The 24,954-nt window shown below is 49.1% G+C and overlaps 5 protein-coding genes across 7 annotated transcripts in view; 1 reads left to right on the top strand and 4 right to left on the bottom strand.

The window, feature by feature from the left end:
• The window catches only part of LOC137912180 (probable ribonuclease ZC3H12C), a 6,795-nt gene extending 5,728 nt beyond the window's left edge, over positions 1 to 1,067 (bottom strand). Inside the window, 1 exon segment of the mRNA XM_068756531.1 lies at positions 991 to 1,067. The gene's annotated coding sequence lies outside the window, so the exon portion shown is untranslated.
• A 1,758-nt stretch (positions 1,068 to 2,825) lies between these two features.
• On the bottom strand, positions 2,826 to 7,532 carry LOC137912173 (radixin-like). The gene is made up of 14 exons (XM_068756524.1): positions 7,501 to 7,532; positions 5,658 to 5,741; positions 5,471 to 5,566; positions 5,282 to 5,404; positions 5,036 to 5,187; positions 4,850 to 4,933; positions 4,626 to 4,772; positions 4,448 to 4,544; positions 4,199 to 4,362; positions 3,876 to 4,006; positions 3,609 to 3,769; positions 3,440 to 3,532; positions 3,147 to 3,368; positions 2,826 to 2,990 (listed from the first exon to the last, which is right to left on the bottom strand). Exons 1-14 carry the CDS (start codon positions 7,510 to 7,512, stop codon positions 2,826 to 2,828), a joined length of 1,731 nt encoding a protein of 576 aa, XP_068612625.1. The 5' UTR covers positions 7,513 to 7,532.
• A 1,997-nt stretch (positions 7,533 to 9,529) lies between these two features.
• alg11 (ALG11 alpha-1,2-mannosyltransferase) lies at positions 9,530 to 12,477 on the top strand. 2 transcript variants are annotated; one of them, XM_068756350.1, is made up of 5 exons: positions 9,530 to 9,576; positions 10,364 to 10,498; positions 10,581 to 10,952; positions 11,033 to 11,595; positions 11,697 to 12,477. In XM_068756350.1, exons 1-5 carry the CDS (start codon positions 9,530 to 9,532, stop codon positions 11,978 to 11,980), a joined length of 1,401 nt encoding a protein of 466 aa, XP_068612451.1. In that variant the 3' UTR covers positions 11,981 to 12,477. The 2 variants fall into 2 exon arrangements, with proteins under 2 accessions (XP_068612451.1, XP_068612450.1); XM_068756349.1 differs by having other exon boundaries at positions 10,277 to 10,498.
• Positions 12,457 to 14,111, bottom strand: atp5pf (ATP synthase peripheral stalk subunit F6). 2 transcript variants are annotated; one of them, XM_068756351.1, is made up of 4 exons: positions 14,051 to 14,111; positions 13,430 to 13,599; positions 13,074 to 13,198; positions 12,457 to 12,569 (listed from the first exon to the last, which is right to left on the bottom strand). In XM_068756351.1, the coding sequence occupies exons 2-4, from the start codon at positions 13,597 to 13,599 to the stop codon at positions 12,541 to 12,543; spliced, it is 324 nt and encodes a 107-aa protein (XP_068612452.1). In that variant the 5' UTR covers positions 14,051 to 14,111; the 3' UTR covers positions 12,457 to 12,540. The 2 variants fall into 2 exon arrangements, with proteins under 2 accessions (XP_068612452.1, XP_068612453.1); XM_068756352.1 differs by having other exon boundaries at positions 13,965 to 14,080.
• A 436-nt stretch (positions 14,112 to 14,547) lies between these two features.
• Positions 14,548 to 22,704, bottom strand: jam2a (junctional adhesion molecule 2a). Its single transcript, XM_068756414.1, has 11 exons — positions 22,640 to 22,704; positions 19,423 to 19,488; positions 19,195 to 19,305; positions 18,981 to 19,130; positions 18,708 to 18,895; positions 18,405 to 18,507; positions 17,875 to 17,985; positions 17,757 to 17,772; positions 16,068 to 16,139; positions 15,551 to 15,584; positions 14,548 to 15,428 (listed from the first exon to the last, which is right to left on the bottom strand). The coding sequence occupies exons 1-11, from the start codon at positions 22,686 to 22,688 to the stop codon at positions 15,396 to 15,398; spliced, it is 933 nt and encodes a 310-aa protein (XP_068612515.1). The 5' UTR covers positions 22,689 to 22,704; the 3' UTR covers positions 14,548 to 15,395.
• Between the last annotated feature and the right edge of the window lie 2,250 nt (positions 22,705 to 24,954).

Below are 24,954 nucleotides of genomic sequence, written 5' to 3'. Positions count from 1 at the left end.
CAGGGTGAGGGCTGGGGCAGCAATGGAGAACACCTGGCTACAGAGCGCCACGGTCAATCCCCCCCCCCCCCACCCTTTGTCTCCGAGGCGGGGGTGAAAAACAAGAGAGAAAGGACCGAGGCCGGCTGAAAGACGAGCGTAACCTTTAAGAGAGTGCAAGAGGAAAGAGGAGAGTCCGGCTGGACGGAGCAGAGAAAGGACAGGGGGGGGGGGGGGGGCATCACATAGTTAGTTGCCCCAATGAGAAGGAGCAGCACGCTTGGGGCAGATTACCGGATGCTCCCGTCTCCCAGCTGCACAGGATCCATCTGTCAGAGCAAACAGGTGTGGGTCGCCCCCGGCAACCGCAGCAGCAACAGGATGCCTGCCTCCTATTCATGTTCTTTATTTATATACAGGAAAATCAGTCATTTCTTAACTTTTGCTTCCAACCCCCCCCCCCCCCTAAAGATATTAATTATGTAAATTGTCATATAATTAATTAATTAAATCAGAAACGCAGCATGCTTGAAAAATACCAACAACACACACAAAAAAGAGGCAACACTCACCAGCTTGTTGTGTGTCTGCAGCACACGCGTCATTCGTCCATTCATCCATTCATCCATTCATAAAATAATAGACAGCTTGCTGGATGTCACGCTCGCACCGCCTTCCCCTGGAACTGTCACCAACCAGCGGGTAGCACAAAGTTAGCATCAGAACAACGGAACAAGGTGGAACCACGCAGCCGCCATTAAATCCCCCGGGAACAGGCGACCAGCGGAAGCTGCGCCGCCGGGCCTCCTTCACGCCACGCACGGTCCCCCGCAAACAAACACCGCCACGACCCCTCCGCGGCTAGCAGCTAACAGCTAACGCAGCTAACTCACCGCCCCGCAAACAAACACCGTCACGACCTCTCCGCGGCTAGCAGCTAACAGCTAACGCAGCTAGCTCCCCCCCGCTCCCAACAAGCCCGCGCAGCTGACTCTGTCGGCGGGGACTGACCTGCTCAGGGCCGCCGCTGCGTTTCATTATTACGCCCGCGATTGCTCCCATCTCATCCCGACGGCACCGAACCGAACATCCAGCTGGTTTGCAGCGTCACCCCGAAAGAGCCGCGTCAACCCGGAAGCAGTGCGGCCACTTCCGCCCACGTGCTATTTCGAAGTAAAAGCACGATTGGTGAAGTCAGACTTCTTTTGAAGCGTTTTATGGTGAGGTTCGTGTCTGGTGGAGAAAGGTCTATTCAGGAGTTCTATGCTGAATCTATTAGTTACCTCTAACAATGACGCCATGTTTTTGAGGCGTCTGTCTGTTAAACAGGATAACAGAAAAACTGCTCAGCGGATCTTTATCAAAAAAAAAAAGGGTTAATGACCTCGGGCATTTGTGTCAGTGATCTGAGGCACAAAACCCCAAACGACCCAATATAATCCATAATCTGCAAAGTCCTAAAGATCAATAGAGCACAGTTCACCGAGACATTTATTGGTTCCTTCTTAAATGTGAAATATTATTGAACCTTTGGTATAATTACTAAAATAATTCAAACACTTTGCATGTGAATATTTCAGCCTTTTAGAGGATCCCTGAGGGATTTTTAGAAGAAAAAAGTTGTGCCAAGAATTAGACATTCACAGAAAAGTTCAGAAAAGATCTAACCGTGAGACAAAAGTTTAAAATGTAAAACTTTTATTTATGAACCAATTAACCTGCAAAACATTCATTGGAGGGGACAGACGAGCTAAAACGTGTGTGTGTGTGTGGGGGGGGGGGCACGCTATGAGATTTCCCAATGAAGGTGTCCAGTGTAGCGACGCTGTTGGATTTAGAGTCTGAACGCAATAGAAAAAATATCTTCTTGCGTTTCCTTTCACCTGCTAAAAGCAAATAAACAAACAACAACAACAACAGACACTGAAGGGAAACACCAAAGGCCGCTTTCAAGTGTCTGCCATCGACTCGCTCCGGCTGTAAGCAGAGTAGAACAAGCAATACCATCATTTTTATATATATATATAAAAAAAAGAACTCATTTCAAAAGTAATCCACCCGTGGACGTATTTGTCTGAGCATAAACAATGTCAGATCATTTTTGGATTTAAGTGTTTTTAAACTCCTTTCACCAACTCGACTAACTTCCTCCACCAACATGTGGCCGGTAAGAAAACTGGATTCAAGAATTCCCCTTTCTAATATTTGAAGGATTAACTCACATCCCCGAGAACAAATCGGACCAAAGGCAGAAGCGGAGAAACCCTCACGTTAAAGAACTTCAAACGCAAAAAAAATAATACTTTTACCCTACTGTGGAGGTTTGACTTACTGAACATCCTCTTAACCACAGAGCGCTAAACGTAGCCTGCCCGAGTTAGCGCCGCTAACATTACTGAGGTAGACGTTTGGAGTCGAGGACAGATGTTTTCATCTGGCAGGCAGAGAAACCCATCTATGGTGACTGGAAATGCGCGCTAACGCGGTGTGCGCTAACCCGGCACTACTGCCTTTCTCTTTGTTAGCATTGCTACACGCAGTGCTAATCGAGTGAAGGGCTCTTTCCCCGATCGGGGAGATTCGCTTCACGGAAAGAAAGGGTTTTTGCTACTTTTGATATTCGGCTGAAAATGAAATACTGTCGTTTAACATTCGTTCAACATTTTAGAACTGCACAAAGCGAAATGTCTGCAGCTCAGCGCCTCTAATGACTCACAGATGCTAACTAGAACTAGCACGGCTGGCTTGTAAGATGTTTTAAACCGGCGCAACGCAGCAACACTTTGAACTTTGTCCATGAAAAATCAAGCGGCCGCCGGGGGGGGGGGTTCCGGGGGCGGCCGCTCTCACATGGATTCGAACTCGTCAATGCGCTGCTTCGTGTTTCCCTGGCGGATCTGCCGCAGCGTCTTGTATTTGTCTCGGCCGGCCTTCACGTTCTCGGCGTGGAGGACGTCGTTCTGCGTCTTCTTGGAGTCGTCTCTGGCCTCGGCCAATTCCGAGCTCAACGTCTGAGAGAATAAAGAGGAGGAGCGATAAGGGGCGGGGCGGGGCGGGGCGGGGAAGTAGACTCAGTTATTACGCTCCTGAACTTTATGTTTGTATAAATTCCTCTTCCCGACCTTGCCCTGAAGCTCCTCCCCCCCCCCCCCCCCCCCGGCTCTCACCTGCAGCTGTTGTTTGACCCTCTCGTTCTTCTGGGCTTCGGTCACGCGAGCCTCCTCGCTGCGGAGGTCGAGCTGGCTCACGCCCTCGTTGGAGAGCTCGGCGCTGGCCTCGGCGTGGCTCTCGTCCTGCTCGTCGTGCTCGTACGGAGGCGCCGGCGCCGCCACCGTCGCCGTGTTCAGCTCCACCTTGGCCTTCTCCAGGTCATTCTGGGCCGACAGGGCCTGGAAAGCAAAGGTCACGGAGACGGAGGCGGTAAAAAGGAGGCCGCGGCGGAGGTGGATCTGAACCGGACCTTCTGCTGCCACTCCACGGCCTCGTCGTCTGTCTTCCTCTTGGCTTCTTCGAGGAGAGCGATCCTGGCCGTGAACTCGACGAGCTCAGACGCCTGCGACGGGAAGCGTTGGAGCGTGAACGTGAGAGAAACTCATCTCGAGCGCCGCAGACCCGTGATCACTGCTCACCAGCTGTTCCTGGATCAGCTGCTGGTCCGCAGCCTGCTGGGCCAGTTCCGCTCGGGCCTCCTCGGCAGCCTCCCTCTCCTTCGCCAGCCTCTCGGCCGCCTCCCTTGCTCTCCTCTTCTCCTGCTCCAGCTCCCTGGCGAGGCGCGTCTCCTCCTCAAGCTCTTTGGGGAACAAATGAAAGACGTTTTGCGCCTCGTTTGAACCTAATTTCGGCGTCTCAGGCTCAGTTCCGGTTAATTTGAGGTGGATGAAAGAAAAGACGGCGACCTTTCTGAGCTCTCGTCGTCTGCTCTTCAATCCGTCTCAGCCTTTCGACGAGTTCGTCTTTCTCTCGCTCGATCCTTTCCTTCTCCTTCTCTGCGTGGTCACGCTTTTTCTTCTCATTCTCCAGTTGAGCCCTGACGTTTTTGCAAAATGAAATGATCTGTGTATTGTTTTGCGAGAGGCAACAGCGCCGCCCAGTGGAGAAACCCTCTTCCTGCTACTAATAACATTTCATTTGAATTTAACAGTTGTGTCAAATACTTTGAGATCTACTTTGGACACGTTTAATATTTGAAGTATACCCCCCGAGGTCCGTCTTGCAGTACCTCTCCAGCTGTTTGTGGTGCTTCTCCTCCCGGGCTTGAGCCTTCATCTGCTGCACCTCGATGGTGTCAGGCTTCCTCCTCCTCATGTACAACTCGTGGTTCCCCATGCACAACGCCAAGATGCGCTTGTTGATGCGTAGCCGTGGGGCGTAGAACACAAAGTCCTACATGTTCGGGGGGGGGGGGGTTAGCGTGAAGGACAAACATTCAGCTAAATATTTAAGAGTATTTGGTGAATCAGAGACTCACAGGTGCTTTCTTATCAATCGGTTTGATGACGAACTTCTTGTCATTGAACGAGATGTTTCGAATCTCACTCCAGGGGAAGCCGATCTTCGGCGTCAATCTGGGAAAAAACAACAAAAAAACAACACGCTTCCGTTCCGGCTCACGTCCCAATCGAGTGAGGAGCGGGCACTTCCCTTACTTGTCGCCGTGTTCGTAGATGTTGAGACCGAGGGCATCCACGCCCAGCCACAGCTGTGTGCCCTTCTTGTTTTTGATCTCAAAGTAGTTGACGCCGTACATCTCCAGGTCCTGGGCGATTTTAAGATGTTCCATCATAGAGTCTTCTCTAAAGAGGAGGGGGGGGGCGCAGCCGTTTTTTTTAATAGTTCCACAGCCCCGCCCTCGGGGGGGATTTGATCATACCTGAGCATTCCTCTGTGCTCTTCATGCCAGGTCTGTATCCTGTCCTCCCACTGCTCCTTGGTCAGCTTGTGCTGCTCGAGAACTCTGCACAAAGACACAACGACTTCACCCGAACAGCACAGAATCGTTCCCTTGAGAATTCAAACCGGGGAACGAGACACGGAGACCTCTTTGACCAGCCGTTACCTCTGCGGCAGCAGCCGGTCGTGGGTGAGGAAGCCAGGCTTGTGCACGTCTTTGCTGTAGTCTCCGTACTTGGCCTGGACAGAATACGAGGCTAAGAGCACCGCCGTCTCCGGGGGGCAGTAATTCTCATCGTTCAGGATGGCCTCCTTCATCTGAACAGCCGTAAAAACATTCACCTCATTCACCTCAGACTCTCTACCAGGTCGACTTTTCCTTCACTGGGGGTGGGAGAGAGGTCTTTGTTACCTGCAGGAAAAAGAGTCTCTGGGTGACCTCTTGGATCAGTTCGTCCGAGACATCCTCGGGGAAGAACTTGGCTCTGAACTTGAACTGTAAAGGGTTCTCTTTCTTCACATCCTGCTGAGTCACCTGGACGAGAAACGTCACATCGTCATCAACGCATCACAGAAACCCTCCAGACGGGTAATCACCGACCTTCTTGTCGAGTTTGAGCCAGGTGACGTAGCCTTTACTGTCCACATACTGGAGGCCGAAGAACCAGACCTCCCGCAGGCCCACCGTCTTCACCACCTGAGAGCGAGCAGCATTTTTTTAGCAACGCTTGTTTTACAGTGCACTTTGGTTGGGTTTTTGGATAAAAACAGAGGAAACCGATGTTCACCTGGTCAAAGAGCTGCTTTCCTGTGGTATTAGGCTGGATGGCGAACTCCAGCTCTGCATCCATGGTGGTCACGCGGACGTTGATCTAGAAGATGAACTTAGAATTTATTTTGACAAAAGGAAAGGCACGAGTTCCAAAGCAAAAAAAAAAAAAAGCGACAAAAGTTACACAAGAATGCAAAGAGAGTGAAACAGGCAGATGAACTGCGTTAGTCTTCTAAATTACAGTGCGTCTGCAAACATGCAGAAAAGGAGCAATAATAGAAGGACAAAACCTCAGGAATGCTTATTCAGCTTTTCCCCCGTCTGAAGATCTATTTCCTACCTCCCTGCCGCCTTAATAATCGACTGCAGCTTTTGGTAACGCTGCACAATTATACGTAATAAAACACTCAGCGAGAGGAGCCGTGAATAAATGTGTGAGAAGATGCGGACGACCCCGGAGAAGGACCTGCAGCCCACGGGGCACCGGGGTCTCCAGGAGACCGGCCTCGAATGTCCCGTCTCCCGTGTTTGTGTACGGCCGGCGTCTCTCAGCCAATCCTGTGTGGACCAGACGGTCAGCTAATCCTCTCCCCCGCAGATAGAAGGGGGGGGGGACAAGTCTCCGCAGAGACGTCTGCAAGACTGTCCTCATCTGGCACAAACTGTCCAATGTAATAAACAGGACTACGCAGTATATTTAATACCAACATGCCCAGGCGCCGCCTCCCTTTGTTTTTATCTTTACCAAAAATAAAATCAAACCCTCCCTTGCGTGTCCGGGACGCCTGTAAATGCCCCTCTTGTCGCTCGGATGGGTTCCTTGTTAAATGTACACCTGTTTAGTTGCTTTAAGCTGATAATAGGGGCTTTGCTGAGAGACGTCCCGAGGGACGCACGTAGTTAAATCAGCAGGGACGCTAATCTGGCCTGCTCAACTCCAAGCAGCCGTCTGTCCCTCCGATTAGCGTCCCGACGGCAAGGCTGGAATGGACGGAGGACGTACGCCAGAGGGATCGTAAAGAGGAAGTTATACTTTAGTCTCGTGAAATGTGCCTTTGCTTCATCTCCTGGGCGGCCGAACAAATCCCCTCGCCTCCCAAACGTTCACGCGCATCGATCGGACTCGTTGCAAATCACTGCTCCCCCATTCCCAGAGAGACAGGATGCTAATACAGAAGGTAGGCCACGCCTCCAACAAAACAGGAAATCAGCCACAAGCTTGGAAGCCAGTGAGAGCCCTCTTCCTGCGCCCCCCCCCCCCCATCAACGCCAAACTCTGGTATTTTTATGTTCCAGTTATCGTCTTTGACAGGCATGTTGTTAGCAGAGCTGCTCTGGGGGGGGGGTTGTTGCCCTGGTTACTCAGGGGGATGAGACGGAGAAGCGGAGAATGTCATTACTGGGGAGCTGCTCCTCTTTTGTAATTTCAAAAACCTCGCCACCCACAGACGCTCCGAGAGCGAAACGGAGGAGGTGCTTCGTTCGCACCTCAGTCCTCCCACGTCCGAAACGTCCCTGATCTTAATGAGAGAGACGCTGATCAGACACCCTCAAAAGCAGAATGCGAAGCACGTAAAAAACTATTTCAATGGTCCCGTCGCCAACTTAAAAAAATACAGCCCGACGACCGTGGGCTGACCATGAAGGGGGGGCCGCAGCAAATCGGCTTGGCTTCAGCGTCTCTCCCGTCCCTACTCTGGCATTCTCGCCACCCTTGAAGCAACAATGGCGGCAGTGTCTCCGGCCGCATCGCCCGTGGGCCGGGATGCTCGTTTCACACTACGGCCGTTGTGTGCTTGGAAGTCAAATATGACGAGCAGCAGCAGCAACGGGGATAAAATGGCACCTTTAACCCTTACTGGTTTGGGCATTTTTTTGGTTTCCTCTCCTGACGCCCGACGGCTGAGAGGATCGATCCGTCACGGGACCTGGATCACGGGGTCAGAAAGCAGAAGGGACATTTTACAGTGCGACAATATGAACGTACAGCATTTTACTCATTCTCTCTGTATCTAAAGGATTTTACAAGAAATTATTGCACGATAAAACTGGTATAGTTCAGTTCAGTTCAGTTTATTTATCCCAAGGGGCAATTCATAGATCATATGAATAATATTATATGAATAGGAATGTAGAGATAATTAATGCAAAAAAATAAAAATAGAAATCAGTGACCAAAGGTAAATGTAATTATAAGTTTCTGCAAAAAGTTAAAGTGTCCCGTCCGTGTGACGTCATGCCCACTTGTAGCTTAGCTTCCATCTATGCTAGCTGGCCCATTTCCGTTACGTCGCAACTTCAACACAAGTTGAGTGAAATGCAAGACAATATTTATATATATATATATATATGTATATATATATATATACATCCCCGATAATATCAGTAATGACAACACAAACGGAGAAGTTAAAACGCCCTTTTTTCCTGTTAGCCGTTATACAACTATTCATGTCGCTAAACATTTCACAATAATTCAAAAGGTTCGTGGATGCTGCCTGGCGACGCGAGGGGATCATTATTTCCCTTATTTGTTTGAAGTTTTAAGCGCACAATTTTGCCGTCTTTAACGTTATTATACTACATTTGTCAAATAAAAAAAACAACAGATTTTTAATAACTGCATTTGTCAAATAAAAAAAAAAAACAGATTTTGTTTTGAGCGACTTTTGTCGTAAGGTATAAAACACGAGGATAACTCACCAGGGGACGAAGTATATCTTTGAAATGAAAGGATAACCTGATATCTTCAAAAGAAACAGGCATCCACGATTTAATAAAAAAAAAAAAAACGCTTTAGAATGCGCGTTCCTTATATTTCAGTGTTTTTAACCAAAGAAATTCCCGCAGACATCAAAACACGCTGAAGTCTCATCAACCGTGTGGCGATTTTGGTCGTAAAGTGAGAACCAGACGGTGGAAATAGTTCTGCTTCCGGTCTCGGCTATTAAAATAAAGGTCGTGTGCGGAGTGTGGGGGAAATGTTCCGTTATGAGCCGCTGTCTCAACATTAAAGAACAATTTGCTCAGAAAAACACATGATTTAGAGCATGTGTGTCAAACTCAAGGCCCGGGGGCCAATGTGGCCCGCCACGTCACTTTTTGTGGCCCGCAAGAGCTTTGTGCAGACATTTGTTTTTGTAAAATGCTGGAAAGTAAAAGTGAATCAGAGTTGATGTGTATTTGTAACTGATTTTTAATCTGTAAATGGGGTTTTAATGTTAAAATTAAATATTTGTTGCTGACTCCATTCTGGATCTGACCCAGATGATATTCAGCGGTGAGATAGAGCCCCCCCCCCCCCACCCTACATGACTGTTAAATTCCCTAAATATCGGTCAATAATCAATCGAGATATTGAAGAACAAATTACAGACAGACGCCGGCGATTACATAACCTCGGCGGATATTTTTACAGCAGTAAGGTATCGATATATTTTTAGAACTATGCAATTGCATATGTAATATTTATAATTTAATTAAGTATGTAGTAGTAAATACAGTAATTTAGCAGCATGTTAAGGAGTAGTTACATTTTATTTACATTACATTACATTTATACGTTGTTACATTTACAACTGGCCCCTTGAGGGCAACCATAATGCTGATTGACACCCCTGATTTAGAGTGTCTTGCGTCCAGTGTTGGGCAAGTAATACCTCCTCGCCGACAGATGGCGATAGACAAATACACCGGTAGTAGGAAGACGGAGGAAGATGTAGCAATACCTCCTCGTCGGCAGGTGGCGATAGACAAATACACCGGTAGTAGGAAGACGGAGGAAGATGTAGCAATACCTCCTCGTCGGCAGGTGGCGATAGACAAATACACCGGTAGTAGGAAGACGGAGGAAGAAGATTGAACGTGTCGTAAATATCAGTTGTCAAAATGTCGGGCCACGATCAGCTGGTCCTCTGTTTGTGTGAACTAACAAGGTAAACTGTATTTCGTTTACAGAATGAATATATATTAGACAAAAATAATTACGATAACGTGAAATCATGGGCGACTTTTGCCCTTTCATTGCGTTTTAGCGGCATCTCTAGACGTAAATTGGCTTGTTATTATTCGTAATATTAGTTCACATTTCAGGCTAGTTAGCTAGCTAGCCTTCAGCTCCTGCGTTATTTGTGCTCTTACATCGTAACAATGAATTCATGTTTTTGTAGGACGATGAAGAACGAGCTTTATTACTGAAATTACTGATATAATTTATGCAATTCTTGTTTTTGTAGTTCTCCGCTTAGTCTTTCGTCCAATTATAAATTGTATAAAATGTTGCTATCGGTAATATTAATATTAATCTGAGTTTACGCTGAAGTTGATGATGCATTATGTACAAAAGTAGTAACTTTATAATTCACAATATGCGAATAATATTCCAATAGTCCTCCTAGCAGTTCAACAATATCACATATAACGTACATAAATAGTCAAATTAAAAGAGCAGACTTCGTTGACTGCCTTAGGTTTATGATTTGTGGGTTACTTTCTTTAATTCTTTGAACTTTCATTCATTTTCCTGAACACTGCACCAAATCAAGGTTGAGACACGGACAAGAACATGAAAACTCTGTGACCTGTGACCTTCTCGCTTGCATGTCGTGAAATAGAACTTCCTGTGTTGCGTCTCAGGCTGCTGTGGAAGCTGCTGCTGCCCCTTCTGTTTCTGTGCGCGCTGCTGCTCGCCGTCCTGGTCCTGCTGGTGCTCGCCGTGCGTCTCTGGCTTCAGAGCAGCAGGAACGCTCGGCGGGCGCGGGACGGCCGTCCCGCGGTGGCCTTCTTCCATCCCTACTGCAACGCTGGCGGCGGCGGAGAGCGGGTGCTCTGGTGCGCCATTAGAGCGCTGCAGAACAGGTAAAGGCTGGGGGCTTATGCTAAACTGAATAGATTGGGAATGATTAATCTGGAATACGTTAAAACAATAATCTGGTCGCAGGTACGTGGACACGCATTTTGTCGTGTACACGGGAGACCAGGGGGTCACAGGGCAGCAAATCCTGGATGGCGCAAGACGTCGTTTCAACATCGTGTTCCCGCGGCCGATTCGATTCGTGTTCCTGAGGCACCGGCTGCTTGTGGAACCGAGCCTGTTCCCTCACTTCACCCTGCTGGGGCAGAGCATGGGCTCCATCTTCCTGGGATGGGAGGCGCTGACCGAATTTGTCCCGGACCTTTACATCGACTCCATGGGCTACGCCTTCACTCTGCCCCTGTTCCGCTACTTGGGAGGCTGCGGCGTGGGAAGTTACGTCCACTACCCGACCATCAGCACCGACATGCTGTCTGTCGTGAGGGAGAGGAACCCCAGGTAATCCTTCTTTATCGCTTCCAGAGTCTATTGGTGAGTCGGCGGGATCGCAGGATTCTCAATTCAAGCTGCTTCTCCAGGTTCAACAACCCGGACTTCGTCTCCAACAGCCTGTTCCTGAGCGCCTTCAAGGTGGTTTACTACTGCCTGTTCGCCCTGCTCTACGGCATGGCCGGTTCCTGCAGCGACCTCATCATGGTCAACTCCTCCTGGACCCTCGACCACATCCTGTCGCTGTGGCGGGCCCCCGGCCGCACCGGCGTGGTCTACCCACCGTGTGACGTCGGCGCGTTTCTGGACATCCCCTTGGAGGAGGACGGCGACAAGAAGTGCCACTCGATCGTTTCCATCGGGCAGTTCAGGCCGGAGAAGGACCATCGGCTCCAAATCAGAGCGTTCAAGAAGGCGCTGGACAGAAGGGAGGGGGCCGGGGGCGAGGAGGCACTGAGACTGGTTCTGATTGGCGGGTGCAGGAACCAACAAGATGAGGATCGGGTCCTCATGTTAAGGGGGCTGTGCCAGGAGCTGGGCGTGGCCGACCGAGTCGAGTTTAAACTCAACGTGTCCTTCGAGGAGCTGAAGAGAGAAATGGGGGACGCCACCATCGGACTGCACACCATGTGGAACGAGCACTTCGGAATCGGTAACGACATTTGTCCGAGGTCACGCTCGGACGTTCTAATTTAAAAATGGCCGTTTTATCACAGTGGAAATGCATCTGTACGTGTGCTCGTCTCCCCCCAGGCGTCGTGGAGTGCATGGCAGCGGGGAAGGTCATCCTGGCCCACAAGTCCGGTGGACCCAAGCTGGACATCGTTGTCCCTTTCGAAGGAGGCCAGACGGGTTTCCTGGCGGAAGACGAGGACAGTTATGCGGAAACCATAGACAGGATCCTGTCGCTTCCCGTCGGCGTCCGGCTGCAGATCAGACGCGACGCTCGCCAGTCCGTGGCTCGTTTCTCAGACCGGGAGTTTGACGCCTCCTTCCTCGCCGCTATGGAGCCTCTGATGGGAACGCTCGAACGATGACTCGTTTTGTGTCCCTGTGCGGTTCTGCTGGGGAATGAAATGGGATTAATTCACACGCTCAGACATGAATGTGTCATAAAAAGACCGTTAAAAGCTGAGACCACTGAGTCCCTGGATTTGTTGTGAAAACAAGTTTAAATAAAGTTTCCTTCCCATCATACCTGTCGGCGGGCCGCTCCGTGACGGTGCAACCGAATGCTGCCACAAAAACACCAGCCACAGCCCGGCATTGCAGTTTATTGTATTTATATCCGTTTATTTTACGCATATAAGGGGTGTAATAAATAAAAACATTTTAATTATCCTAAGAAGAGGCTGAACACGCAGCTTTGGGGCCCCCTGGTGGCTCGGAGGAGCTAGGCCATTCACTTCATTAGCAGGGTGAGAATTATGTAGATGTGACATTTATAAAGCTTGTGGATAAGTATTCGGAAATGTGTACAGTTTTAGTTGGAAATTAAAATCAACCACCAAGCAGCATATTGTGGTTCAAGCCATCATCTTTTTATTAAATACAACATATTGGTGACGTGTAGGAGACATACAACATGAACAACAGTTTACTTGGCTCCTTCATCAAGTTTGGGTTCTGGAAGAAAAAAGAAAACGATAAACGGGAATTGTTTATCGAGACACAACATTTAAAATGCAGACAAAGACTCCAGCAATAATTCATTAAAAATACTGCAAAGCTCATAGATAAAAACTTCCTGAATTCATTTCAGAGAGAATGAGAAACTCATCATGCCTTGGAAAGTGTCACGATATTTAGACACAAAGCACCAAATTGCCGCATCTCTCCTGGTGGCAAACGGATACATATTTATGAGGGAGGGACTGCGAAAGGGGAGAATAACTTCAAAGCACAAATAATGTGCTTTTTCATTCTTCAAACACTGCGGGAGAGCAAACTTCAGAACGTTTCCACTACTTGGTGGGCAACATTTTAAACTCCATAGACTTTCAGTTCGGTATACGACAATGGAGAAATGTATTATCTGGGTCATCGTGTCCTTATGAGTCTTAAGCCAAGAAAAAAAGACATGAAACTCTTACGGCAGACACCGTAAGGAACGCGCGACTCCAAACTCACCTGGGAATTTGAAATCAGGTAACTTGTTGAAGTCTCCTCCGCCATACAACCGCTGCAGTTTGGTGACCTCCTCAGATAAGTTCTTGCTGTAGGCAGGTCCTGCATCCACGATGCCACCTGTAGCCCTGGGGAATCAAAGGCATCAAAGGCATCAAAAACGATCAAATGTCTGAAAGATGAACATGATAATAACACGTTAATTATATATGATGATAAAGAGGGCAAATGTTGCGTTTCGCAGCTGTCTTTTTGGTGAATGTTTCAGATCGTGATTATTTTTTTCACTCCGATCTAACATCAGCTTACAGCAGGACTAATTCATGTGATATACAATGACTTGTGTCTTTTCGACTGACTTGCTCTTGGTTTTATAGTCCCGGATCTTGTCCAAGAACAGCTTCTGGATGGGATCGAGCTCCTTGGCCCGGTTGAAGAGGACAGCAGAGATACCGACGTTCCTGCTCAGGGTCAGGCTCACCGCAGACCGCAGCAGCGAGGCCAGCTGGAACAAGCGGCGAAGCGGCATCTGAAGGAGCGAAACATCCCGATAAGAGTAGCCAGAAACTACGTACAGTAGAAAGCATGGGCCAAATTCAGCCTAGAATTAGCTAATTTCCCTGTGAGCATGTTAGCTTCTAGCAACAACGGACTGTGAATGACAGACAGCTAAAGAAAATAATGCGAAACTGTTGCTAACTTGGAAAAGGCCAACCGTAGCGCATAACATGAGAGATTATCACGTTATAAATGGTCTGTTTTCTGCTATCTAGCTACATGTTTACACCTGCTATTCGCTAGCATGCTAAGCTAACTTTAGCTAACGCCGCTGTCTAAAAGGCGTTCTCCATAAAATAAATAAAATGATGCTAACTTTTCTATGAAATTAATTACCTGAAATAAATGAAACTAATTCGTTTTCATGCCGAGCAATGGCGGCAGGGTGAATCTGCGTCAGGAATGTTCTTAATAAAACTCACCTTGGGTTTGACACGAAAAGCAGCGGATCCGAAAAGGAAGTGCCGCGGTGGATTGTGGGAGTGGGTTTGTGACAAGGGCGCGTTCGCGCACGTCAAAATGGCGTCTCGTTTGCGCAATGCTGCGCATTTTTATCCTTGAGTGTGCAGTACTTAATATCATTTACAGTGAATTGTTGCCTGGGAAAAAACACAAACTGTATCTTCACGTTTGATTTAATTTATGTGTTCTAATTGACTGCAAGCTTATCTCCAGATAATATTAAATAAAATACATTATCTTGTGGGTGTGCATGTGGATTTCATCCACGTAATAAGTTTGTTTCTCTTGCTTTACATGATATATATATATACCTCTAACTTTGCTATCTAGGACTACAGCGCTGATGCAAAAGAAGCATTTAGTGTTGGAAAAAAACAGCTATGAAAATGAACAAACTCAAAACTACAGCAAATGATTTTTTTCCACAATAATTCAATCATAGTACATATGGTTTTGATTAAGAAAAATATTTTATTACCGATACACCATTCAAATAAAATTATGTACAATTCATTCACACACTGAAATCAGACACTCCCTAGTGATAAACATCAACAAACAGTGGCACAAAAATAGAAAGACAGAAAAGTAAGGCAAGTTCTTTACAAAAACTGATCCATAGATAAATATGACAGACAAATTAAAAAGGCACAAGGTATATATATATATATATGTGTGTGTGTGTGTGTGTGTGTGTATCCATGCAGGCACATCGGGATGGAATGGGGTTGGTCTCAGTATTATAATTGGCTGGAGTGGCCTCCTGTGTTCTGGATCATGAGGGTCTTGTGTGGGCTCCAGTGTATAAGAAGACATTGGCAGGTGCTGGACGCTGAGGTAAAACTGCATTTACATTTGTGTAAACTAAAGACAATGCTTTCCGTATGGCTTCAAGGAGAACTCCCTTGTGATGATTCCAAAATTTTAAAGCAAATAAATCTTAAACGAAATGGCCAGTCTTTGGTAATGAAAAAAAAAAAAAGCTGATTAAAATGTCAGGCCTGCAGAGGGAGGAAACAAAGTCTGGACAAAGCTTCCGCTGGCCCGTGTGGCTCAGAAAAAAAAGAAATCAATCCGCAGTTCAACGTCTGACCACCAGGGGGAGCAGAAAGCCATGAAAATGGACTTAATCCCATTAGAGCAGAAGACGTCAGTAAGTAGAAGTCTGGCCGCTTTGCTTGTCGTAACTCATCCCGCCGGAGTGGCAGATTGAAATGAGCACGAATTGAAAGCTCGAGAGCTCATTTCAGAGTCCAGAGATGAATCCAGCGTTGGATGACGCACTCCCGGAGGAAGGCCTGCTTCTCAGAGCATGAATGACTGGGTGTGTTTGAAATCCTGAGGTTCGGGGAGATAAAGACAAGCATGGAATCATTATTCTTGACATTTTGTTCTTCAGAATGATGGCTCTCTGTGACAGAGGAAAAGGATGAAGAGTGGGGGGGGGGGGGGGGACTTACTTCTTGGGGTGGGGGGATGTAGTTGGCATTGGACCTGAAAGACAAAGGCATGGTAAGCACATTGGACAGCAGGACACAGAATAGGGGACACTGGAGGCCGACAGCTGCATCCCGACTCAAACGTTGGCCTGCATAAATTATGCACATCATACATGGCACAACATCCCATTGGGCAAAAAGGAAGGTCTGACTCAACGGCCGAACACGATTTCATGAAGGGAAACTGGAGTTTATTCCTCTTATTCAGCACATCGTGCTCGAACAGGGCAAACAGTCGATTTAGATCTCATTCGTTTTATGATCCAAGTGTGCATTCAAATGATCTTTTGTTCATGCCAGTAGAATCTTTCCAGATGCAATCAATTTGATGCCATGTTTGTTTTTGTTTTTTGCTCTAGCTGAAAACAAAAAACTTTATTGAGCTCCATCCAACAGTTTAAAATTGTTTCTTTTCTTGCCTATGATGTTCGCTAATAACACGTTTAGCACCATTACTTGGCCTAAGCTTCACACTCACGTGTCCTCAGTTCTGTGCAGGGTTTGGCTGCTGATGTGGGCTGCACCATGACACTGGGAGATCCAAAATGACCTGTGGGGGGGTCAGTGTGTTCGCTTAAAAACAACAACAACAAGGCCGTCTTTTTATCCTCACACTGCACACCATGCTTTTATGGATCGAGGGGGGGGGGGGGGGGGGTAGGCATTATTAGTATGGAATATTAATTTGTTTATTAAGATGTGCATGAGCTGTAATTTAATAGAATTTGCATTAAAACAAACATTTCAAGCATTGATTAAATATTTCTTTATAAATATTTTTCATGCTATGAAATGACACAAATCCAAATGTTTCACTAAAAAGCAAATTTCATGAAACCTTTCATAAATAGGGAAATAAAATATTTCACATTGAGGTGAGGCTGTACAGACATGAAAGCCTGTCACGATAATGTTGGGGGGGGCGGGGGGGTAAGTGAACAGGTGAGCCAATCAATGCAGCAATCCAAAAGCCCAAAACAGAATTTTTAAATCGTATGGGACAATTTTCTATTTTTCAAATTTGTGTCACAGCAGTGTAAAACATTTAACTTGGATGCTTAAGGTAGTATTTATTCTTAAATGGGCTTTTTATGGAAGGTGTTCCCCAAGGTTCCATTTTAGGACCCTTCATTTATCACTACCTTCAAGACAAATCAGTTTTCCTTTGCCTGTGTTGGTTGATTGGTCGAGAGAATTACCCTAAAAACTACTGAATTAGATTCGATTTACAAAGGATGGGGCTTTGTCCAGGAAAGAATTCATGCAATTTTGTTTTCGACCCCATAAATGGGATAGGAATTCCATTTCCCAACTTTGAGACGAGGAATGTTGGGCCTTGATGGAAATTGCACTCTGCTGATTGCCCTTTTAGTTCACCTCTAAAAATGTTAGCTTCTGAGCATAATCATTTTTTTAAACATCATAAGTAATAAAATATCTCCTGACAGATTAGAGTAGCTACCGAAAATGTCCCAAACAAGATTTCTGGTTCTATTCCTCTGCCTCATGTTTGTCTCAATAGCTGATGGAGCTTTAAATATATTTTTCATTATTTCTTACTATTTTAGAAATATCAGGCCACTCTGACACAAGTCAAATTATTTTGGCCTTTAAAACCTTTAATCTCGGTGACAATCAAACCAAAGCGGAACTAAACCGTAGCCCTCCTCTCCTCCTCTGCTAAATTGTGCCGGCGATCGCTCCATCAGATATCACGTCGCATTGTCTTTGAGAAGAGGCCTGTTCTATAAATAGGACGTCGACACTGACAGCTCCGGTTAGCTCAGCGGGATAAGCATCAGACTTTAACGTAGACAAAGAGCTTTCAGATCCGCTTGGAGGAGAGCGCCTCCACGCCGTTCTCTATCAGGCCTCGCTCAGGAACAAACATGTAATCAAATAACAAAGAGGAGCGAGTCGGGGGGCCAGCCTCACGAGGATTTGTCTTCCGTCGTCTCTGGCTTCACAGCGGAACATCAAAACACGGGACACAACCTGGGATTGTGTCCCGTACGTCAGACCTTTAAACATTTAGATCATCCAAACTGTTTATTTGGCTGCAAATTCTACTTTCTATAAGTTTCTCCTTGCTTGATTAACAGAAGGTCGTCATTGCATCATCATGTTTACACTTTATTCACAACCTGAGCATGTTCAGAGCTCTTACCTTCCTCTGTGTCCTGCTGACGGAGGAGTCGAGAGGAGCCGTGGAAGAGAGAGGAAAGCGTCATTTACATGGCACGGAGTGCCCCCCCCCCCACGACCCAACAAAGAGACAAACTCACGGCCGAGCCAGCCGTTGCGGTACACGAGGTACCCCCCGCATCCGAGGACGGCGGCCACCAGGCAGACCACGACCGCCGCCGCCGCCACCGTGGCCGAGACGTTGGCGTCCTCTGAGTGAAGTGACGGGAAGACAGGAGTGAGTTGTGCAAACATCAACGTGGCAGGAAAGCCATGGCTCAATCCATTTCATGCCTTTTTTTCCTGCATCTGATTTATCAGTGCATTAAAATGGCCGCTGCGTTACCCTGGAGAACATCGTATTATTTATCAGCGAGCTTTCCAAACTAAACATCGTTGCAGACGGCGCAAGCTTCATCGTTAGAAACAGGCTAAAATATATTTTCCTCTCCACTGCATCCCTGATTTTCTCCAGTGGTGAAAGGTGTGCGCGTGTGTGTGCGCGTGTGGGAGGCAGAGTGAACTGTGGAAACACACACACACACACACCTATCATCATTTGCTTGCCCTGCGTGTGTGTGTGTGTGTGTGGGAGGCAGAGTGAACTGTGGAAACACACACACACACACACCTATCATCATTTGCTTGCCCTCGCACATCTTGGGCGGCCCCACCCCGTTGGACGCCAGGCAGCTGTATCGGCCGGTGTCTTCTTTGGACACGGCTTTAAACTCCTGCAGAACAGCCGGAGGAGAAACGGAAAGGAAACGGCGTTCGTTAAAGGGCTGGGCTGCGTTTCACATCCAGCAACCTGCTTCTGCCTACGTGTCCTTGAGCAAGATCCACAAACGCTGACTTCTATCAAAGGTGAAGTATCTCCCTCGCGCGCACACACACTCCTCTCTGACTTCCTTATCTGCGGGAACACACTCGCCAGTATTCCGGTGTGTGGGTCGATTAGATAGGTGGCGTTGCCGTGGCGAGGCGCGCTGATGGGCCGGCTGTCCTTGAACCAGGAGTATGTAGCAGGAGGGATGCTTTGCTGGTCCCTGCAGCGCAGCTGCACCACGGAGCCCGTCGCTGCTCCACTGGGAATGTCGCAGGAGGGGGTTTGTGGGGGCACTAGGGGGGGGGGGACATAGGAATAAAAAAGCATCTCAACATCTGAACTGTGTTTACGTCCTCATTGACGTTCTTCCAGTCGTACCCAGAACTGCGAGCAGGACGTTCGTCTCGCCGAGGCTGACGGCGTCCAGAGGAGCGCTGATCTCGCACCGGTACTCGCCGGCGTCCTCCTGAGTCACCCTCCGCAGCGTCAACGTGGCTCCTTCGATTTTCGCCCGGTGCTCAAAGGGACCTGAATGAAAGGACAGAAGGTTCAGGAGGACCGGGGGGGGGGGGGGGGGGGGAATTTATCTCACCTCTGAAGTGTCCGTCAAAGTAAACGAAGGAGACTTCCTTCCCCCTCTTCTTCCACTCGATGCGCGGGTTCTGGTCCCTCTCTGTTTGGAACGTGCAGGACAGAACCGCGTCTGATAGGACCAATGAGATATTAGTGCTTCCTGTCAGACAGAATCTGACAGATGGAGGGGCGGGGCGGGGCGGGGCGGGGCGGGGCGGGGCAGGGCAGGGGCGGGGCCTTGCCTCACCTGAGAACTCCCGCACCTCCACTTGGTGCTGGTTGGTCGACACGGTGACGGGGACGGAGAGGGAGCCTGCGTTCAGTGGAGAAGAGGAAGGGAGGGAGGACAGGCGATTAAAGCGAGTGGCGGCGAGCACGTCTCCGAACGCAATAGTGTTTGTCATCCACTAGGGGGGGCGGGGGCAAGGTCAAAGGGGCAAACTGCTCCGCGTCGCCCGCCACACTGCAAGAGGAGAATGCGTCATGGCTTCTCTTGTCCTCCCGTGTGCAGTCGAGGAGATTTGAGGTAAGGAGGGGAGGGGGGGGGGGGATTACTCCCTCCTCCCCCGTAATCCTGCCAGGTTAAGGATCATCCCGCCGTGTGTTTATTTAAGAACAGGTTAGGAGAAGGTTGCCGAGCACCCTGCCGGGTTAACCTGATGGATGCACGAGGGGGTCATGAGGCTGACCGACGCCCCGCCTCCCAGGCAGGAAGAGGAAGCAGTCGCTGCCCTTCCTGCGACATGATTGGTTTACGTGGCGGATTCCTGCCTAGTCGTCCTGTCGTTGGACACAGGTTGAATGGGGGCGAAGGTCAAAGTGCAACACGCTCTGCAGGAAGAGGTTCATGAAATGTCCCACAAATCTGAAAATTAGAGGAGGCGGAGGGGGGGGGGGGGGGGGGGGGGCGTGCATTTTAGAAATGACTAATAAATGTTGAATGGGCCTCAGAGGAACTCGCTCAGGACATTAAGGGATGTGAGCCCCCCCCCACGTCTGATTCAGTGTAATAAAGACGTCACCTTCACATATTCCTGAACGCTCACAGAAAGACATTCCTCTCGTGCACGTCCGGCCATTGTTTGCTGCAGATTGAGAACTAAATGTCTAAACTTTAAAAGGCAAACGAGAAAAACCGACTTCCTGTTTGTCAGCCGCTTCCTGCTGGATTTCTCACGCAGAGGAAGGGGAGGCATGGAAGGACGGAAGGATGGAGGGCAAGCTGAGCACAAAGGGCAGGAAGTGTGCAACAGAACAGGAAGGCAGCCATGTTGGGCCAAACACGCAAGCCCCCCCCGCCCTCCAATCCCGCCGCAGCTGCTTTGAAATAAAGATGATTATACAATAATAATGGCGCGCAGCCCGAGATTCCTTAAAAGCCTCTCCTCAGTTCACCTGGTCCAACTCCGAGCTGAGAGAATTCAAACGACACGCCCCCCCCCCCAGCGGTGGCAGAGGGAGCGTCATCGTAGCCTCGACACCCCCTCTGTGGAGCTTTGTCTCGCTAAAGGTTGAACAAGACAAGGGGGGGGGGGGGGGCACAATGAGATTAAAAAGGGGACGACAAAGGAGAGATGAACGGCCCTAAGAATAGAACACAAATGAAATGGAGTGGAGGTTGGCAGGGAGGTGGGGAGGGGGGGCGTGGGGGGGGGGGGGGGGGCAGGGACCCGCAGAAGCATGAATAAAAGACTGAGCGGGATTGAAGGAGATCCTGTCAGACAGTCGGACTGTGAATGGGAGACGCTCCCGTCAGAGGCCCGCCATACACCGCGCTAACCGCTGCACCTGCTGACACACAAGCTCAGGAGGCGCTGCATGCGAGGTCCCGCCGTCAGCCTCAATTAGCTGCAGACGTTGAGCCGCGCAATGAGCGCACAGCCCGTTCAGATTGTTTCACTGCTGCATCATGGGTAATGTCAACACGGGGTCGCTTCCTGAATAATAAATAAGTCACCAAAGGTCACCAAATGTCACTTTTTGGGTCTAGACACTCTCCACGTGAGATAAATGTTAATGATTTCAAGGTCACAGTCGATAATACAGTCATCTCCAGCAAAGAAGAGATTACCTATTTGGGCTGTGTTCTTGACAAATACCTGTCTGGTGATAGTACGGCAACTAAGGTGATCAAAAAAGTCAATCAGAGAACAAGATTTTTGGGCAGAATGTCTGCTTTTGTCTCCGGACGCTTGGAGCCCTCGTTCAGCCCCTCTTTGACTATGCTAGCACCTCCTGGTATTCAAACATCAAAGTGTCCCTGAAAACCAGGCTCCAAACCTCCCAAAACAAACTGATTCGGCTACTCCTCAATCTGGGGCCATGACCCACCTTCTTCCTGGCTGTACTTGTACTGTAATACATACTACTGTTTGATTGTACTTGTACTGTAATACATGCTACTGTTTGACTGTACTTGTACTGTAATACATGCTACTGTGTGACTGTACTTGTACTGTAATACATGCTACTGTGTGACTGTACTTGTCCTGTAATACATGCTACTGTTTGATTGTACTTGTACTGTAACATTCTATCTAATAAATATCTTCATCATCATCATCATCATCACATCAAGGCGCGCGCCTTTACGCGTGACTCTCGGAGGGACAGACACCCTCATGAAAGAGCGTGCTGCGCGCTGCGCGCTCCTTGGCACGCACGCAGCTCTCCTCTCGTTGCGCAGCACGTACCGACTGTTACCGACTGTTACCGGGGGGGGGGGGGTGCTGCTGAGGTCAAAAGCTTGGCGCAGGAATAATTAAGACACTTATTCTAATTAACAGGGAGCAAATGAAAGCGGAAGGGAAACGGCCCCCCCACGGGGGTGCGCGTGTGGATGGAGATAACGCGCACGTTTCAAGGCTGTGGGGGGGGGGGGCGACTCGAACAAAGCCGCTTCTGTGGGGATGCGACCCACCGAGAAACAGCTGCCTCGGTCAGACACGCGCGTCCGTGGGTGTGTTTGTGTGGGCGAGGCGTGCATGTGGGGCTGATTGTGTGCCCCCACACGCACACGCACACACACACACACACGCTTAAATATAATTTCTTTCTTCCCCGGTTTTTAAATCGAGCGGTCGCTCTGATCCGTGGCCCCCGGCTGCCCACGCCACGCACGACCAGAAACATTCCCATTTATCTTTCCCTCTGTTTCTGGTGGGGTTCCAACCCATGACCCCCCCCCGCGGGGTGCCCACCTGCCACCAAAGCGCCGCCCACGCCCTCAGGTGGAGCAGAGCCAAGCACAACTTCAGGAGCTGCATTGATCACGACCCCCCCCCCCCCCCCCCCACACACACACACACACATGCGTTTAAAACATTTAAAAGCAGTTTCTCCACTTTTCATTTTGTTTCTATAAATAAAGAACTGAAATACTTTTTAAAAAAAAACCTGCTCCTGATCCAGAACACAATGAGAGAAAACATAAATGAGTATAAATAACGCCGTTTCTCACTCACACTGCATCAGGAGGACACCCAGCCGGAGACACAGGGACGTCCCGTCCATGGCGGTCCAACTCTGAGGGTGTCTCCTCCTGCCGGGACGCAGCGGAGAGGCGGATCCCGAGCCTTGTCCTCAACTCTCCAACAATTCATCCAGCCCCCAGGGAGAGGCGAGCGGGCGGGACCGGGACCGGGACCGGGACCGGAGCGGCTGGCGGGGACAGAGGAGCGGAACGCGTCCCCCCCCCAGCACGGATCGGAGTGTCCTGGTTACAATCACAGGCGCGGATGAACGGCTGTCGCGCTGGTTGGGGCGGAGATGGGGGGGGGCGGGGGGGCGGAGTGAGATTTGAGAGGCGCGCAGCTCCGAGAGCGCAGCGCCGCGTCCAACACGCGCACTGCACGACCCGATCAAGGCGTGGCCCCACCGGGGGGACCCGGTTTGACCCCCGAGGTGTTTTTATTTATATACTTTATTAAAATAAAATACAAACTACTGGATGGAACACAGTTCTAGTTAATAAAGCCTTTATTACCGACGTGTGAAGGACATTCCGGTTCTCAGTCCGGAATGCTGGGAAGTTCTGGGATGTTGTTCTGTTCATGAACCCAAACGGGATCTTTAAAGACTTCCGGACCTGCAGGGGGAGGAAGATCCCAAATGGTCCACAAAGATCTTCTGTAATTTGAGATTCTACATGTCTCAGTATCCAGATTACTTTGATTTCGGATGGATGAAACAGGCGGATCAAAACGGAGAATCCGGTTCCGGGATGAATCCGCTCCGGGCACCGATTCAAACAGCCCAGCCGGTTCCTGGTGCTGCGAGCGTCTCCGAGTCCGAGACACGTGTCCTCGGGAGTGTCTCCGAGTCCGAGTCACGTGTCCTCGGGCGTGTCTCCGAATCCGAGGCACGTGTCCCCGAGTCCGAGACACGTGTCCTCGGGAGTGTCTCCGAGTCCGAGGCACGTGTCCTCGGGAGTGTCTCCGAGTCCGAGTCACGTGTCCTCGGGCGTGTCCTGCACTTTGAGCAGCGTGTGTTGAGGACGCTTGAGTCGCTGCTGACGGCGGCTAACGTTCCTTCAGCCGGCGAGGAAATGCAAGACGACTCCTCGGACAATCATTCCAAATGTCCCACAGTCTCAAACGCACCGCCGGGCGGGAAGAGGGCTTCCTTTGTGATCATGAAACATTAGCAGCTGCCTTTAGCCGCCTGGCGGGTTAGCGATAGCAGCGGGTTGGGTTCAGACGGCGCTAACAAACGAGGCTCCACCTGAATGTTTAATTAATGCTTTATAAACACTTAGAACAGAACTAGCTTCTTTTTTTTTGTCACAAGCTGGATGAGAAATCTGATGGTTTGCTTAGCTTAGCATAAAGGCGGGAAACTGTTAGCCAGGCTAATTACAAAAGCTGATTTGTGTCAATATCGATTAACCTTTGTGGACAATTTGTTCTCTGAATAGTCGCGTTGCCTAGCAACCCGCGGGGAGAGAAGCCATTAATATGAAGGAGGTTTGGGAGGTGACTTTGTCTGGCGTTCATCCTCTGCTAAAGGACATTTGCTCATCTTGGCCAAGAGAGAAGAAACTTAAAAGGTGTTTATTGATAAATGATTTCATCCTGCGGCTCAGAGCAGCAACAGACGCGCGGCGGCGCCCCCCCCCACCCCCCACCCCCCACAATGGGATGAGAAAAGGGCGATCTGACAGGAAGCAGCAGCGTCGTGTCCGATCCGAGTCGGGAATCCTGAGCAAACACGGAGAGGGAAAAGCGGCTCGCGGCTCAGGCCTTCTCAACGACCCCCCAAAACGCTTCGAGGGTCGAGAGCCACCTGTTGGAAAAGTGACGGACGCAACAGCTGCCGACCTTCAGCCGTTAGACACACACACACGCACACGCACACGCACATGCACACACACACGTCTCTCACGCCCGTAGTCAGATGACGGCTTTCAACACACCCTGAAAGAAAGACGCTTCTGTCCCGTCACAGGAAACAGGAAGTGATGTTGATGCGCATTTTCACGTGTTTATTGTACAAACAATACAGTCAGATACATGTCAGCGTGTGAAGGGTTACCCACGGTCGCTACGGGGTAGTTGGGGGCGGGGTCGAGGTGGCAGGAGTGGGTGGAGCCGCTGCTTCTTGTTTGGGCACCTCAACCTGTGCAAAAAAAGTAATAAAAAAAAGGCAGGAATGAATTATGTTAATTTTATTCAGCGACTGTTTCCGACCTATTTTCTGTCTTTCGTGTGGTTTTAAAAATAAGCAGAACATAAAACCCAATTTTTACGCGACGGGGGCGTTTTGAGCACCAGCTGGAGGC

This window comes from Brachionichthys hirsutus, chromosome 24 (assembly GCF_040956055.1).
Source record: "Brachionichthys hirsutus isolate HB-005 chromosome 24, CSIRO-AGI_Bhir_v1, whole genome shotgun sequence".
Taxonomy (NCBI): domain Eukaryota; kingdom Metazoa; phylum Chordata; class Actinopteri; order Lophiiformes; family Brachionichthyidae; genus Brachionichthys; species Brachionichthys hirsutus.
The sequence above is the reverse complement of the archived record's forward strand: the minus strand, read 5'-3'. Positions and strand labels throughout refer to the sequence as shown.